A 17,472-nucleotide genomic window follows, 5' to 3' on the forward strand; every position below is an offset into this window, starting at 1 on the left:
TATGGCGTGGGGTACATGTCCCTTTAGCCCTGTGCCTGGCACCTGCCAAAATAGCAGCCGACACCCCCCATTGTGTTCCCTGCCTGCTCCCCCCCCCCCATGGTCTGGGGCTGCACATTCCTCCCACCCCAGGGCTTGGCTCTCAGGCCTCCAGCCCACATGCCTGCTTAAAGCTGCCCTCATCTCCTGCCCCCTGTCAGTCCTTGTTGGAGCCTAGCAGTTATCCAGGACCTGTGGGCCACCTCTGATCAGAGGTAAGACTCCAGCAAGCCTCTGAGGAAGGGAAAAGCATGTGTTGGGGGTGACCTGGGGGTCCTGGCCTTGGCACCTTCCCTGGCATCTTCCAGTGTCCACTCTGAGCGGACACCAGCCTGAGTGAAATCCACAGGCCTCTCCGGGGGGAGCCACATTTAAGAAGGTGCCATGGGACTAGAAGGCCAGGACTCGTGTTGGGCGTGGAGAAGACTGCACTGAGGATCGGCCCCCAGGTGGGGCTGGAGGCTGGGGTCTGCCACTAAAGTTGACCTATTCCTGTAGAGCTTTGGGAGGGCACTGTTCTCCATGGGCTTCCATTTCCTCACCTGTGGAGTCAGGGCATTGCTGGGCTTCTGTCTTAAAGGCAGTGGAGCTCTGACCAACAGAAGTTTCCTAAATTGCCTAGTCTTGCCCCCTCACCCCTTTCTTGGCTATTAGCCAAACATTACCTGAACTTTTTCAGTTGGGGTTTTTCTAAAGTCCCAAACAGCAGGGAGGGACCTAGTGTCCTGGGAACTCAGTTACTGTTCTGGAAACACCGAGAAAGGCCAAAGGTCCTCAGGCAGGTGGCTGGCTGGGGTCTCTCCAAGCAGATGCCTGCTTTCCACTGGGCTCCCTGACCAGGTGCCAGTCCCTGCCTCAGTGGGAGGTGTGTGGGGTCAACCCTCCCTGCTGGAATGCCTCTCAGGGGTGGGCCAAGCTGGTTGGCATTGAAGGGTTAACCCAGGACGAGCTGTCCTGAAGATTTCCCCAAGTGAGACCCATGCACACCCCTATCTCCCCGGCTTCTGATCTTGCTCCATGTCCAGGAATGGTGAACAGAGAAGAAAGATTGTTTGATTTTCTAGCTTCTCTGAAGAGATGTTGAAGAAGGGGTGGCCTGGGGTATGAGGAATTTCCAGCACATGCTGTTGGGAGTACAGCCAGGAAGCCACCTGACCTCTGGGATTCCTCCTCTGACCCTCACACAGGGCTCAAGCTCTTCTCTGGAGGAATGTGAGAGGATCCAGTTCCCTGTGCCTCTCCCTCCCCCGCACCCCCAGCCCCCAGGTGGGCTAACAGCTGTAGGTTTAGGAAGATCTAGGGACAAACATTACCTAGGGAGAGGGCCTATGCTTCTCAGCAACTCAGAGACGATAGGCTGGAACTGGAAGTTCATCTACTTTATAGAAAGTCAACAGAAGTGCCAGAGAATTTTAGGTCATTTCACCAAGGCCACCTAGCCCAAAGCTAGCTTTTTTATCCTGACTATATTTTGATCTTCAAAGCCAGTCTTCTTTCCGCCTTCCATTTGTTGTTGTTGTAGTTGTTGTTTTTGGTCAGTCATGGGGTTTGAACTCTGGGCCTGGGCATTGTCCCTGAGCTGAAGCTCAAGGGTATTGCCCTACCCCTGGAGCCACAGTGCCACTTTGGCTTTCTAGTGGTTCATTGGAGATAAGAGTCTCACGGGGGACTTTAGTGCCTGGTCTGGCTTTGAACCATGATCTTCAGATCTCAGCCTCCTTAGTAGCTAGGATTACAGGCATGAGCCACCACACCCCAGCTCCATTGTTTTCGTTTTCCTTTGTTTCCCCAAAAAAGTGATGCTGATCTCTTGCTGTGAGAGAGTTTGGTTGCAAAGTAGCCAAGGGGGACTTCCATATGTCTATATCTCCCTCTGCCTACCTCTTGACCTCTCCTTTGAAGCCTCCACAGTCAACCTCCCCATGACTCCTCTGTGAAGTCCTGCCTTTGATGGGCAGCTTGGCCATGTCCCCTGGGCTGAGAGCCCTCCTCCAGCCCCCTTGCTCTGGGTGCTATTTTTGGAGCTGAATGGTGCTTTAAGAGGAGCAGGGAGGGGCTCTTTCTTCCTCCCAGCCCAGCTCATGCCCGTGGCTCCAACCTCGGCTCTATGCTGGCGGATCTGAGACAGTGGGAAGGCCAGATAAGAGTGATGCCAGAAGCCAGCCACACACAGTTCCCCAGACATTTCTCCTTCTTCCTTGAGGCAACATGCTCCTCCTAAGTTCTCAGCTCACAGAGGCGAGCTGCTCCCTCGAGGATGTCAGCAATGTTTGTCTACTACAAGAGTCTTACCCACGCTGATCTCTTTTCTTGGACCACTCTCATCCTGAGGCCTATTTGAAGTTTTTCTTTTTAATTATTTTAATTAAAAAATTTTTTTTAGCATAGTATTGCTCACAACCTGTTGTGACACCTTACACATTTGATGTCTCTTCTCTATCTGCCCAAATGGGGATGTGACTCAGAACTGCAACCAAGGCCCATCCCTCACCATCTGTCCTGTCCTAGCACGGGTAGCAGGGAAGAGCTGGCTCAGCTGCGGGCATGTCCCTATGCCAATCCAAGCTGTAGAGGGTCCCGAGTTCAGTCGTGACCCAGAGGGACAGCTGGGGAGTGGCTGCTCCCCAGGAACGTCTTGGCCTCAACGGGGTGGCCTTGTGGTGGATGTCACTTAAGAACACCAGAGCAGTGGCTCTTGTGAATGGATGTCCACAGATGGGTGCCTGGATCTGGTCTCAATTACTACTTTCAAACATACAGGGAAAGGCTGTGGAGGGAGCTGAAACTCTATGGATCTTGCTGTCCTCACTCTGGTGGGCTCCTGTGTGAGGCAGGTTAGAGGATAGTCCCATTCACTATTCTGATTCTAAGCCCACTTCACTCTGCCTGGCCTTGTTTCTGTCTTGTTCCTAATCTCCTGGGAAGGTCACAGCCTATAAACAGCGCCCCCTGCTGTTTACACTCCAATGTGATTATTCTCTCCCACCTCCATCCTTCCTGTTGTGTAGGGCTCAAGAGGGTTAAGGAATAACCTTTTTTTTTTACATTGAGTTTCTGCTCTGAAATAATTCAAAATATTGACCTCCTTTCCCAGGAAGGAGCAATTTTATCCCAAAGGGAACCTGTGGGGAGGGAGGAGAAATGGATTTTTTCAAGGTTGCACACAAAGGCTTCCAGAAACCAGCATTGAAAACCAGATTCATCTCACACTCAACTTTGCTCTTTCCACCTCTCCTTGAAGCGTCTTCCATGACTGCACACAAGTGGCTGAATCTGATGCCTTCTACTGCCAATATTACCTGTTTGGTCCTTGTAAAGTGTTCTGTATACTGTATCTTCATTGTGCAGAGATGGTGCAAAGACTTTCCAAAACACCCTAGAGCCTTATAACAGGGAGTTTTAATCCAAACCTGTTCCTAGTGCAATAAGAGGATTATCTGAAAAACCAAGTTCCCAGAGATACTAATTTTAATTGGATTTTAAAAATTGAGATAGCATAGATTAATATGTAGATCTAAGAAATAAATACAGAACAATTGCTTATACTCTTTGCTCAAGACCCCTCACTGGAAACATATAACTATTTAGGACAATAGCACAGCCAGAATGAAGGCAATGATATAATCAATCCATGTATTATTCTGAGTTTTTTGGTAGCATGTGTGTGAGTTCAGTTCTAAAAGATTGAACCCATGGCCTCACTAGGCAAGCTCTACCTTTTGAATTCTACCAACATCTCCTAAATTCTATACAGTTTTAACCTGAGAAGTTTCACACACTCATTCATACAGTCAGACACTCAGCAGTTGCAAACCCACAAGGGTTGCTATTGAAAACACTTCCCTCTGAGCATTCACTGACCTTCTGGCAACTTCTGTAACCCTGCCATTTCAAGAATAGTATAAAAACGGAATTAAGCAGCATATGATCTTCAGAAGTTAGCGTTCTCCACTCAGAGATCCATCAGGTTGTTGTGCTGAGGAGCAGTCCACGGTGTGGAAAGCCTACAGGTGATATTACTAGTGTCTCTGGGGGGTTCTTTGTAGGGAAGACAGCGTCAGCAAGGACAGAGGCGGGACTTGTCAGAGCTTTGCCTCCTTGAATGCTGCTGTGGGCTGGGAAAGTAGAGAAACTTACCACTGTTGTCTAGAGAGAGCAAGAGTCTGCTACAGCATTGCCCGCGCAGGGGCAGGGAGCAGAAGGGACCATGGTTGGCTGCCTTGCTGGTGTCCTATTGCTCATTTGTGGAGGAGAAACAGGCTTTCATTTCTTTCTTTTTTTTAGTAAACAAGGGTGAAGGTGCGGGTCATCGCCAGAATGGCCTCTCTACCACTGGGGCCAGAGTGGTCTTGAGGAAGGTAGTCCTCCCTTTCCGCCCACATTGATGCTTGTTTTTTTCTTTCTGGAGGGAGCACAGGACCATGTCTGACACTGAGGAGGTGGTGGAGGAGTACGAGGAGTGAGTATCTGGAAGCATCCTGTGCCCAGCGCCATCCTGTCTGCTCTGAGAGCAATCCAGCGGCTCTCCCATCCTGGTAGAAGTGACAGGGCCTATTTCCAGGACCCACAGGGGAGGTTTACCACCCAACTTATTCCCACTCCTGGGCCTCCAGGCAGTAGACCCCAGGCAAACCTACTGTGGGGGACTTTGAGCCCTAGGGATGATGGTTGCTGAGAAGCTGGGGTTCCTGAAAAATTCAGAGTGGCTCACTGACTCCCCCAAAGCCACAGAGTGGATCATAGCCCATTAGATCCCGCTCAGAACCAGCATTATTATTCCATCTTGGTCACTCTGACAGTGCCAGGCCAAATCCTGACTTGGAGAGAAGCCAGGGCATACTCAAGCAATCCAACCAAGATGTCCTGGTAGAGGTGTCTGTAGAGAACACACACACACAGACACACACACACACACGCGCACACACACACACACACGCACTCACACACAGTCCCACTGGGATGCTGAGATATCCCAGTGGGTGCTGTGGAGGAATTTCCAAGCAGGTGTGAGGTGCAGGGGTGGGGCTGAGAGAGTGCAGGAGCTCAGGGAGAGGGGAAAGGGGTATGGTGATGGTCAAGATGGGTAGAGAAGACATGCATTTTCTGCATAGGAGAAAGAACAGATTTGGGAAGAACTTTCTAGAAAGGGGCATGCTTGGGAGAAGCCCATGGGGGAGGTGAGAGATGGAAGTGGGGAAAAGGCTGAGATGCACAGGGGCTTGCCAAGGACAGCACTGGGGAGGAGGCTGGCTGGGAGGCAGAGGATGGTGAGCTCCACTAAGGAGGGAAATAAAAAACAGGCTATCTTTGAAGAAAAGCACTGACTGTGAACGTGTGTGCATGTGTGAGCCTGTACATAGCATTAACACTTCTTCTTCTGTACCCAGGGAGCAGGAAGGTAAGCATTGTGTGTGTGCTTTTTGAGAACAAGGAAGGCATACCTGGAAACTGATCCACCTCTTCTCCCATTTCTTGCTGTCCTGCCTTCTTTTCTGAGCAGAAGACACCATGGAAGGTATGTGCTTTGGGCAGGTAAGGGGCAGAGGGAGGAATCTCAGCAGGCTAGTATTCTGGAAGCCCTGAGGAATCTGTCTGTTGCTGTCTGAATTCTCAGCTGAGCAGACTCACCTTACGTGGCTCCTCCATGGCAGTCAGCTAGTTTGGCTGTTCAGATCTTGAGACAAAAGCTTTACATCCTCCTGGTGCTGGTGGCTCATGCCTGTAATTCTAGCTACTCAGGAGACTGAGATCTGAGGGTTGAGGTTTGAAGCCTGCCCATACAGACTCCTATCTCTAGTTAACCAGCAAAAATCCAGAAGTAGAGTTGTGGCTCAAGTGGTAGAGCATCAGACTTAAGTAAAAAAGCTAAAGGACAGTCCCAGGACCTGACCACACACACACACACACACACACACACACACACACACACACACACACATCATAACCGAAATATCAGAACCTCCCCTAAGAACATTACAATTAAATTAAAATATTTTTCTTTTTCTTCTTTCTTTTTTTTTTTGCCAGTCCTGGGCTTTGAACTCGGGCTTTTTCAAGGCTATAGCTCTACCACTTGATCTACAATACCACTTCTGGCTTTTTTCTATGTATGTGATACTGAGGAATTAAACCTGGGTCTTCACACATGCTAGGCAAGCACTCTACCAATAGGCCAAACTCCCAGCCCCAGTTAATACATTTTTTAAATGCAATCACACATAGAGAAGCAGTCAGTTGCCTGGGACACTTGCTATAGGCATGGAGTGTTGTTACTATTACCTGGTAAAGGCCCATCTTGTCCCTGCTCTTGGATGTGGTGCTAAATGACTGTTCTCAGCTTACCAGAAGAACACTGAAAGTCTCACCTTCTAGACAGCTTGGCCCAGGAAGTGATTGAGAGACCTTGCCCCAGTCCTTATTCAGCTCCCATGACCCCCAGGCACCAAGGGCTGGCCCACCACGGTTTTGCGAATGCTCAGATATATCGTTTCAGCTTGTGGTGTGTACACACGAGGTCTCCATGAAGATCCAAGATGAGCAGCTGGGGACTCAGCAGCTGCCTTCCCTTGTACTCGGGGCCTTCTCGGGAGGAGAGCCTCCTGCTTATTTAAGGCTCCTCCACGGGTATGCAGCCAGAGCTGAGATGGAAGAAAGCACACAGGTGAAGCAGAAGGCTCCATAAGAGTTAGCTCAGTTTTCAAAGGCCACCACACCTTGAGGAATCATCCAAAACATCTTTCCACTCAAAACGCTCCAACTTCTGCCATGTTCTCTGCATGAACTCTTAATCTGCTGGAGATTTCTTTGTTTTTGAGGATTTTCTAGTTGCTACAAGAGGTTTTTGGGTGGTGGGCTTTGGGAAATAAACCTTGTCTGGTTTAGGACAAGTCTGGCTACTACACATGGTATGATTTTGGCCCTGAGTCAAACTAATTCCCCACTGAGCCTCATGCAAACCTCTGCCTACCTGGAAGAAGTTGGACAGGAGAGTTTTGTAGCTCTTGGGGTCTCAGAGGGCAGCAGAGGCTTGGTGGGCCAGAGGCAGGGCACATGGCTGCTCGTCAGTGCTTGCAGGCTGCTTCCCCGTGCCAGGCACCGCTGGGCTGTGGACATGCTACACACCATTCGGTTCTAACCTCAGGCCCTGTGCCTCAAAGCCCTGCTTGAGCCTGCGCAGCTGTCGTGGGCCCTTGGCTCCAACTAACCTGTCTTGCTTCTCCCCTTTGCTGCTGCCACTCCCTGAATCAAGAAGAGGAAGACTGGCAAGAAGACGATGATGGTATACAGTGTTTCCTGCCTTGCTTTCCTGCTCCCTGGTCCCGTGTTCCCAGGGCTCTGGGCTTGTGGTGGGGAGTGTTGGGCAGATCAGTTAGGGGCCAGGATCATAGTTCTGAGCCCTTTGTGTCTCTCCTTTGGGATCACTAGGTCCTTTATGGAACCTTTCCCTGGGTGGGGCTGGGCTAGCTCCCTACCTGCTCAGCATGGCCACAGGAGCTACTGCCTACATTCAAATGCTCTGTGAAGGGCCCTCCCTGTGGAGCTGGCCAGGCCCAGGCAGGTGGCCTAGGGTGTGTGGGTGGGTGGGGTGACAAAGTCTTCAGAAAAGCAGCTGTGGGAACTGGAAATAGCCAGAGGAGAGGGGACATGACATTAGTCTTCAGATGCTCCCTTTGAGGGGCTGGGTGGGGCTGGACCTTTTCCCAGCGCCCAGAGACAGTGCTAGCAAGGCAGACCAAGGCTTAATTTTAGAACAAATGTACGCACAGCAATGCTTCCAGAAGCAACCGGTGGCCTGGGGAATCAGTCACCCTTCGTTGGGGCGGTGGATGGACCACTGGGTAGGAAGGTCAGGTATGGTGAAGAGAAGAAAGCATCCAGTGGGCAGAAGTGCTAAATGTGGGGGCCTGAAGGTGGACCTCACTCCTGGAAGATTCTTTCATGAGGTAAGCCTCTTGCTTACCACAAAGTAGAAGAGTTACTTTAAAGCAGGGAAGATGAGGTACCAGGAAATGGAGGCAGTCGTTACCCCCTTGGTGGCCCTCCCTTCTGTCCTGAGCCATGCCTTCTCCTTGTGCCAAGTGGTCTCCACTTGTCCATCTATCTGTCAGCGAGCATCACCAAACACTTCCGACAGGCAGGGCCCCAGTCTGGGTATCATCCTGTCCAAATAATCTCTGTGTCAAGTGCTGGAAGGGGCAGAGCCACATCCTGCTAAGCAAACAGATGAAAATAGAACATTCCCGGCCACTCTCTGGGTAGTGCCAATGTGTCTCACCCACACAGGCACACCATGGATTTCTCTTAGCTATGGAGGAAGAGGCTCTGACTTGCAGAGTTACTGGTTCAAGACATGGCTTCCCCACTTCACCTCCAGCAGGGCCAGTCCAGGTGGAGCTCTTGGGAGGCCAGCTGGGAGTGGGGCAAAGTCAGCTTACCAAGGAGGTGGCTGGGAAGAAGAGCTAAGTCAAGCAGAAAGAGGCCTGACAAGCCCTCACCCATATTCATCCCCCAAGAGAGTGTCTTGCTGGGCCTGCCCTGGGCTTTCTATGGCGCTTCCTAGGGCATCCACTACACTCCAACCCTTTTACCCCAAGTTCCTGGCCCTCCCTGTCTCTAGGAAGAGAATAGATCTCCATACTGGAAAGAACCAGTTCGGAGTCTCAGGTTTCCAGAGAGGCAGACTGGAGACAAATGCATTCTCCACAGGCTTGCTTGTCTTGTGTGTTCACTTGGGTTGGCAGACCTTTTCTGTAAAGACCCACACGGTGTTTAGGCTTTGTGGGCCATACAGTCTCTGTCGTGACTGGCACCTGGGCAGGCACAGTCAATGTGTAGATGAGTGGATGTGGCTGTGTGCCAGTAAAACTTTATTTACAGTAATAGTCTGGGGGCTCGGTAGGGCCTCAAATGGCCATGGGCCTTCTGTAGTTTGCTGACTTTTAATGTACACCAAGAGCTAAGCAGCTGCTGTCATTGATATCAGCTTCCCTCCCCGCTGTGGTCCCGGAGGCAGTGGGCCCTGTCCCCTCCTCCCCTGTCCCCTCTCTGCCCTGGGCCCAGCACCCAGGGGCTAGCCCAGGTGAAGCTTGGTTGTTCACAGTATCTGGTTGACTTCTCCAGAGCAGGAGGAGGCAGTGGACGAGGAGGTTGATGGGGCCGAGGCTGAGGCAGAGGAGGAGTCAGAGGAGCCCAAGGCAGAAGGTATGGCCCTGGAGTGAGAGTGCAAAGGGCTCTGGGAGAGGCAGCGAGAAATCTTCCACCCTGGGTGCCCATACCTCCTGTCTCATGGATGGATAGATGGATGGCCGTTGAGTGAATGCTTCTGCTGCTTATGCACCAGGCGGTCGTAGGTCCGGGGGCTCATGTGTGCAGCTCATGCCCCCTCCCCACCCCACAGGCCCACGTGGTCAGGGCCTGTCTCCTGGGGGAAACTCTTGGGGAGAAATCCGAGCTCAGAACACGATCTTTATTGCTTGTATTTGCTCTGTTTAGAGGATGGACTCGAGGAGGATGGCAAAGAGGCTGAAGGTGAGGACGGTTGGGCAGAGAGCCCAGGACTCCCCTGTGCAGCTTTGGGGAGACTCCATGGGGCTCCTTCCAGGAGGTGGGGTGTGGGAAATTGGGGAGGACAGAATTTGGTGGCCCTTGCAGGTTTTGGGGTGTTGAACTGTAAGCCGCTCCATCTCCTCATCCCAGGGCGGCTGCCTTGGCTCTGCTGGCTAGGGAGGGGACTGGGCCCGGGGGGCTCTGAAGCCTCACATACATGTGGGGGCTGCTGGTGCCAGCTGAAATGTTAGTGGGGTGTGGTGTTGTAGTATGAGTGCCAAAGAAAGCGACTGGGAGGGGTACCAGGGCCAGGACCCCTGGCGAACTTTCCAAGGATACCTCCCCATTATGAAGCATGAAAAAGAAGCTGTGGAGCGAGTGACTGGGAGAGGCTTTGAAGTGCCATGCTGAGCATGTGTATGACCCAGGGAGACCTCCCTCTGGGGATGGCTTCCCACTGGTGGATGCTTCTGGAATTCAGGATGCCCCCTCCCTGTCCCTAAATCTGAAAGATACCCAGCTCACTGGGGTGGAGTCTTGGCCAGATCTGGCCTCTTGACACTGTGGCTGTGATTCTCTCTCCTCCAGATGGACAAGTGGAGGAGTCCAAACCCAAGCCCAGGTAAGTGGAACATACCTGAGGGCAGAGAAGGAGTATGGAAAAGACAGGGGAGCAGTGTGTATTCCATACCCGCTATGTACCGCCATAACCCCGCACGACTGGGGTTGTGCTCACCTATAGAAAGGGATGATCTTAGACAAAATTCGATCTCTTGGGATGCTTAGACTACCATTCTCCAAGCTGACCACATCCAAGGTGGCTCACATCTGTAGTCCTAGCTACTCTGGAGGCTGAGTTCTGGGGACAGCAGTTGGAAGCCAGCTAGGGCAGAAAAATCTGAAACTTTTATTTCCAATTGATCATCAAAAAAGCCAGATTTGGAGATGTTATTCAATGCTAGCACACCAGCCTTGAGAGAAAAAGCCACGCACGAGAAAGGCCCTGAGATCAAGTCCCAGGACTGGCGCGCGCGCACACACACACACACACACACACACACACACACACACACACACACACACACACACACACAACTCTCCTCTATGGATGAGGTAGAACCTGGAGGAAAAGGGAAGCAAATTACTTTTGGGGAATCAAGTACTGAAACTCTGCTGGCCCAGGTATGGTGGCTTCAGAAAGTTGTAAAGGATCAGAGCAGGCAAGCTGTGCCTCACATACCCAGAGGCAGTGGGAGTTGGGGGACAGGAATTCCCTCCCAGCAGTGGTGCCTCCTCCCACTTCTGTGGGACCATCTGAGCCCCGCCTGCCCTTGCCAGTCCCCCATTCTGTTCATTTGTTCAGACCCTCCCTCTTTCCTGGCCTCTGGGCTCCCCTGCAGCTCCTTGTTTGTCCTCGCACAGCCCAGCTGTGGGGGAGATGAGGACATAAGGACCAGGGCCCCATCCTAGTTTGCGTCAGCTTTCCTGAGACTAAACTATACCATAAACAATACCACCTACTTTATAAGTGTATTTACTGTGACGACCAAATGAAATACCATGAGAGAGCTCTGTGTTTCCCAGGGGCTGGGCCACTGTGGAAAGCATCACTGACTGGTGGGTGGTGGAAGTCTGGGGAGAAGACGACCCTGCCTGCTCCCCCTGCCCTGTCCCCAGTGGGGTCCATTGCTCCTCAAATCCTCATTCCTCCCTCCACAGGCTGTTCATGCCCAACTTGATACCGCCCAAGATTCCTGATGGAGAGAGAGTGGACTTTGATGTGAGTCTCGTTGGGATTAGAGGAAGCCTGGGATGGGGTGGTCTCAAGGGCCCCTGAGGAGAGGGGGAGCTTAGGACTTTGTGGGCTAGGGGCCCATCACAGGCTGGATGTTGCTGAGCCTACAGGAACTATGCACCAGTCCTTGAGCACTGCCTGGGGTCAGTACCTTTTGCATCGGGTAGAGGGTCTCTTGCCCACCTGCTTCTTCCAGGGGATCTTGGAGGGGCTTGGCAGCCTCTCAGTCCCGGAATCCTCCCATAGGACATCCACCGGAAGCGCATGGAGAAGGACCTGAACGAGCTGCAAACACTGATCGAGGCTCACTTTGAGAACAGGAAAAAGGAGGAGGAGGAGCTCATTTCTCTCAAGGACAGGATCGTGAGTGTCAGATCATCCACTGGTGGTGCTCCCTGAAGTCCCATCCTTTCCTTCCTGGCAGCAGGCCCACTTCTCTGCCCTGGATAGCTCATCTGGCTGGGTACAGGGTCTCCCAAAGCTTGCCACTCCTGCGTCCCTGCCTTCATTTCAGCCGGTCTGCTGCTCAGGAGCTGAATGAACTCGATCCTTTCTTGGGGCTCTGGCTGTGGAATGACTAGCCAGATGCCTTGTGGTAGCACCCTGTCCCTGCCTCCTGCAAGGAGCACAGCTGCCCAGTCATGCAGGGAGCCTGGGAGCCACCTGCGAGTCCAAGGCCATTCTATGGGGGGTGCAGAGCCCATGGTTTCCTCCACACCCAACTGTACTTTCTTCACATGTGAGCTCTGGCTGGCAGCCTGTGAGTCTGCCAGTTGCCTTTGTGCCCTGGGTAGCTGCCAGGGTGGGTCATTGCCCCCACTCAAGACAGGAGAATGATCTACAACCCGCCGTGGCACTCTGTGGTGGCGCCGGCCTCTGCTTGTGTCCTTGGAGATGGCTGAGAATGGAAACGTGGGAAGAAGGGTGCCCTGGGGCCCCTGGCCCTCAGATGAGCCCCCTTCCTGCCCACACTGGGACCTCTGCTTCTCTTCCTAGGAGAAGCGGCGGGCTGAGCGTGCCGAGCAGCAGCGCATCCGCAATGAGCGTGAGAAAGAGCGGCAGAACCGCCTGGCTGTGAGTGATGCCCACAGGGCCCCCAGCTCGCTCCCTCTGCACAGCAGTTCAGCTGAAAGACAGTGTGCCATGGTCCCACTCAGGGAAGAATCTAGTAAACACAATAGGACAGACATGAGAAGACTGCATGTTCATTCATTCATTCATTCATTCATTTCTCATTCAGGACCCAATTCATTCTTTCCTTTTTCATTCACTCAACTCCTGCATACTAGGCCTCTGCTGGGGCACCCAGAAAAAGCCCATTCATTCACTTATTCCCTTCTCATTCACTCATACATTCATTCAGGATCCTGTCCATTCACTCAACTTTTACATGCCTGTCCTCTGTTAGGGTACCCTCAGAAAACCCCTGTCTCGTGGGAGGAAAGCTTATTTTACCTTTAATGACTTTCAGCGCAGAATCAAGATTTTTACTTTTTGTCCCCCTTGTTCCCTCCCTCCCCCACAAAAAAAATCAGGAAGAGAGGGCCAGGCGAGAGGAGGAGGAGAACAGGAGGAAGGCCGAGGATGAGGCCCGGAAGAAGAAAGCTTTGTCTAACATGATGCACTTTGGTGGATACATCCAAAAGGTAGGCAGAGCAGCAGGGGTCCCCAGGAGAGCCCTGGAGATCCGAGAGACTGTGCTTGGGTCACAGGAAGAAATTTCTAGCAGTTGTGGGTGGGACTCCACCAGCCCTGAGGTGGCTCTCAGCCTAGTTGTGGCTTCACGAAGAGAGGCCTGCACCATGTGCCTCCTCACCCCAGAGCCCCCGAAATGTCTGAGCACAGTTGGGATAACCCCGTATTTGGTGTCAGAGTGCTGCCATATACAGATGTATGGCTAGAGGCAGCCTCTGAGCCTCAGTTTCCTCACATGATAATGTTGCCTGCCTGTGACCTTTGCGAAGGTCAGATGAGCAAGCAAGGAGAGCATGGAGAGCAAGGTATTTGCCCTTGGCCATGCTCTATCAGTTCTTGAACTACCTTTGCAGAAGGGATATAAAGCTGATTTATTTTTTATATTGAGGATCAAACTCAAGGCCTCCCTCTTGGTAGGTGGGCATGCTACAATCTGAGATGCTTCATGACTTGGTCCTTTAATTTTGTTTTCGAGGCAGAGTATTGCTCATTTTAGCCCAATTGGGCCTCAGAATTGAGATTTTCCTGCCTCTTACCCCTGGGTAGCTGAGATTATAAGCATGCACTGCCATGCTTGGTCTTAAATTTGGTTTTTCTCCAGAGTTCCAAGCTCTACTGCCAGACTTTTGTCCCCAGCGTGATCATATCACTGAGACACTTGCAACCCTGTCCTTGTCCTGAGTCCCAGACTCTGGGCCCCACACCAGGAAGCTTTTGTAGACAATCTGAATCACTTTCTCCTTCCTGTCTCTGTCTTTGTCCTCCACCCTGCCTTCTCTCTGTGTTTCTGTCGCGGTCTTGGTCTTTCTCTCTGAGTCTTTCTCTCATGGTTTCCTGGCTTAGCAAGCCCAGGTGGGTACTGAGACCTCAAGCCCTTTCTACTCCTGAATTCCGGGAAGGGGACAGTGTCTTGCTTGGGGAGGAGAGCAGAGGTTGGCCTGGGCGGGTAGGGGGAGCTGGGTTAAAGCAGGTTAGGGAGGAGGGTTTGGAAGGAGGGGCCTGATGACCCCCTTGCCCCTGGCTTCATTTTTCTGGAGGATCCAATCAGGTGATGGTGTGGGGATGTGGGGTGTTACAGGAACAAGAGAATAAGAACCTGGCCCTCTGTAGGTCTGCTTACAGGGAGGGGGGTGGGTTGGTAGGGTAAGGGTAAGGCCTCTAATCAAGTCTTCCTGCTCGCCACCTTCCTCAGACAGAACGGAAGAGTGGGAAGAGGCAGACCGAGAGGGAAAAGAAGAAGAAGATTCTAGCTGAGAGGAGAAAGGTGCTGGCTATCGACCATCTGAACGAAGACCAGCTGAGGTGGGGCTTGGGCTGGGCTGCTCCCTGTTGGCTTAGGTGCTGGTTGATGGGAGTCGGGAGGAGAAAACTATTTGCTATGAGCCACCAGAGGGCGCTTGCCGCCACACATTTCCCAAGACAGGACCTGGACCTGGAGCTGGGCGGGGGTGGCTGCCCCTTCACTAAGCTTATGGTAGGCCTAGAGAATTAAGCAGCCCCCTCATTTGTCTGAACTTCAACTTCCCACTCGCCCGTAGGAGGTGGGCAAAGAAGAATTAGAGATTCTGCCAGGCTATGGGATCTCTTCCTCCTCCTCCTCCTCCCTCTCAGGACTCTGTGGCTGCTAAGCACCATTTGTGACCCAGTGGCTGTGGCCACTGTCTAGAGGCCTGAGTGTAGGAGAGGGGGCTTGGGACCACTGAGGGGTGGAGTGAGGCCCAGAGTGAAGGCCGACAAGAGCCACGTCCTTATTACTTCTCACCTCGTCCCCACTGTGGCCCATGCAGGGAGAAGGCCAAGGAGCTATGGCAGAGCATCTATAACCTGGAGGCGGAGAAGTTTGACCTGCAGGAGAAGTTCAAGCAGCAGAAATATGAAGTAAGTGCCTTGTGTTCCCACAAGTCTTGGTGTAACTGGGTCCCCTACTGCAATGGGCTCCGAGGTCCCTTTCCCTGCCATTCATTCATTCAGTCCATACACCAGCTGCATGTCTACCTCCAACAGTGTCGTCCCCACCATCTTCTCTGATGCTGTGCTGAGCTCTGTCCCCCTATGCCAGGCCTCCTAGGGCCTGAGCTGAATAAACTCTGACATTAGTTTTCCCTTCTTTCTTGCAGATCAATGTTCTCCGAAACAGGATCAATGACAACCAGAAAGTGTGAGTGCCTGAGCTCCTTCTCTCTTCCTCATGCTGCTCCCCTCCCTCCCTCTTCTCTTCCCTCACTGTGGCTGGCCACTAGGGGATGGAATGGAGGACCAGAAAGATCTCATAGCAGCCTGGGGCTGTTGAACTGCCTTGCCTCTGGGAGGCAGCTCAAGGCTGCTCCTCTCCATTCTCCACATCCCTCATCCTGTCCCCCGACCCCTGCAGACCTTCCATCCTGCCCTATGTCCCCCATCTGACTGAGCTCTCATTTTCCTGCAGCTCCAAGACCCGTGGGAAGACCAAAGTCACTGGGCGCTGGAAGTAAATGACCCTGAGCTCCCCTCAGCAAAGCTCTGCTCTTTGCCCATATGCCCACCCTGCACCCCAAAATTCTGGGGCTCCCCTAGACAGCTGCTTGCCTGAAAACTAAGAACTAGCCCAGATGGAAGCCAAAGCACCTGCCTGTCCCTTCACTCTTGTTATGCCAGGAATAAAAGTCCGGTGCCTATTATATGCATGGAATGGCATTTCTCTCATGGTCCCTGAGACACGATCCTGGTGGCACAGGGAGTCAAGTGTCATTGTGACCTTGGCGCATTCTGCCAAGATTGGAGAAGCTTCCACAGTGAGTCTGATCCCCTCCTTCTCACCTCCAGCTGGGGAGAAGCGGCTGCTCAGTGATTGTCTCCACATTCTCAGAGCCTGGGAGGGAAGTGTGCCCAGTGGATCCTGCTTGGGATTTGAGCCACTGAGTCACCAGGAACAGCGCAGTGGGGGAAAGCACAGCAGCGTGCGAAGGGAGTGTTCCCTGCCTGAGTCACAATGGAGGCCTCTGTGGGTAGTTCCTGTTTTCTTTCTCATGTTGCCCAGGCAGAGAGAGCTGGCTGTCTGAGCGACCAGGAGCTGGGGAAGAAGAAGGCTGGTTTCATTGGGCAGCCATTCAGGCCAGAGCTGGGCTAGTCCGTGCTCTTCCCTTCTGCATGTCCTCTAGAGCTTCAGGTCACAACCTGGAGATCCCAGGATTCCTGAGCTAAAGAAGACAGCACAGTGGGATAGATCCCCATTCGTAGGACCACATGGGGTAGGAGATCACCTAAAGGAGGCTCAGGCCCTGTACTGCCAGACTATGCTAAGGCTGTTCCCTCTGCCCAGATACCTCTGCCCCATTCTCCATTTGCCACCTATCTACGAGGCCCAACCATTGAGAAAGCCTCTGAGAAGCTTCCCCATCATCTCTCAGGCAGAATGAAGCCATCTGCTTTTTTTTTTTTTTTTTGCCAATCCTTGGGCTTCAACTCAGGGCCTAGGCACTGTCCTTGGGCTTTCCTCAAAGCTGTCTCTCTACTACTTGAGCCACAGCACTACTTCCATTTTTTTTCTGTGTATATGGTACTGAGGACTTGAACTCAGGGCTTCATACATGCTAGGCGAGCTCTCTACCTTTAGGCCACACTCCTAGCCATGTGCTCTTGAGCTGAGCTCCTGGGCCCTGTGTATCTGCCAGTCGAATTATACCATCAAATACCACACTGTTAGATCTACCCCATGTCCTGTGCCATGATATAGGCAGAAAGGATGGGATTCTGGGGAAACAGAGAGGCTTACCCTGCAATCTTGATCTCATTTCTTACCCATCCATCCTTCCACTCCTCAGCAACTATCTCCTGAGAGCTGACTGTATACCAGCCAGGGCTAGGAGATGTGTTGTGGCTTAAATAGGCACATTGCCAGTGGAGCCGTAGAACTCAGAGGGGGAGAGAGGGGACACAGGAGATTACAGCTCAGTGGGATAGCAAAGGGGATCTCCTTGCAGGCAAGGGAGGTTCACAAAGGAGCCCCACCTGGCCTTGGCAGGCAGGGGCCTTTGCGTTTACACCAGCTCCAGAGGGGAGGAAGAGAAGAAAGCCACAGAGAAGTAGGGGCAGGAAGCACACAGCCAGCCCTACGATCAGGAGCTGGTCCACATTGAGAGAGCTGTGGGTGTCAGCAGTCTAAGCATCTCTTAGTATGGGACAAGTCCTGAGAATTGATGAGGTGGCAGGAGCTATCACCTTGGTTTTAGGGAGAATACTGTGCTTAGCTTGGTTCTAGGGACCCTCCAGTACCTCTAGGGTAGGACCTCTTGTCTTTGGTTGGGACCCAGCCCTCTCCTCTTCCCTTGCCAGCCACCATGGAGCTGGGGAAGGCAGCTCAGAGACAGGTACCAGTCAGAACTGGAGCACTAGATTCTTCTTGCCACCATCAAGTCTCC

The 17,472-nt window shown here is 52.4% G+C and overlaps 1 protein-coding gene across 1 annotated transcript; it reads left to right on the top strand.

The window, feature by feature from the left end:
- Positions 1 to 4,460: 4,460 nt before the first annotated feature.
- Positions 4,461 to 15,732, top strand: Tnnt2 (troponin T2, cardiac type). Its single transcript, XM_090341640.1, has 14 exons — positions 4,461 to 4,498; positions 5,427 to 5,437; positions 7,217 to 7,318; positions 9,160 to 9,240; positions 9,532 to 9,567; positions 10,174 to 10,207; positions 11,305 to 11,365; positions 11,627 to 11,743; positions 12,377 to 12,454; positions 12,916 to 13,026; positions 14,268 to 14,377; positions 14,863 to 14,953; positions 15,193 to 15,233; positions 15,501 to 15,732. Exons 1-14 carry the CDS (start codon positions 4,461 to 4,463, stop codon positions 15,544 to 15,546), a joined length of 957 nt encoding a protein of 318 aa, XP_090197766.1. The 3' UTR covers positions 15,547 to 15,732.
- Positions 15,733 to 17,472: the final 1,740 nt, after the last annotated feature.

This window comes from Megascapheus bottae, chromosome 10 (assembly GCF_031878675.1).
Source record: "Megascapheus bottae isolate mThoBot1 chromosome 10, mThoBot2.hap1, whole genome shotgun sequence".
In the NCBI taxonomy this organism is placed as follows: Eukaryota; Metazoa; Chordata; class Mammalia; order Rodentia; family Geomyidae; genus Megascapheus; species Megascapheus bottae.

Excerpts from the sequence above, each read along its gene's own strand:
- Tnnt2 (XM_090341640.1), top strand. The coding sequence starts at position 4,461 with ATGTCTGACACTGAGGAGGTGGTGGAGGAGTACGAGGA. Across the intron at positions 7,319-9,159 it reads CTGGCAAGAAGACGATGATG|AGCAGGAGGAGGCAGTGGAC; the intron begins GTATACAGTGTT and ends TGACTTCTCCAG. Across the intron at positions 10,208-11,304 it reads GAGTCCAAACCCAAGCCCAG|GCTGTTCATGCCCAACTTGA; the intron begins GTAAGTGGAACA and ends CTCCCTCCACAG.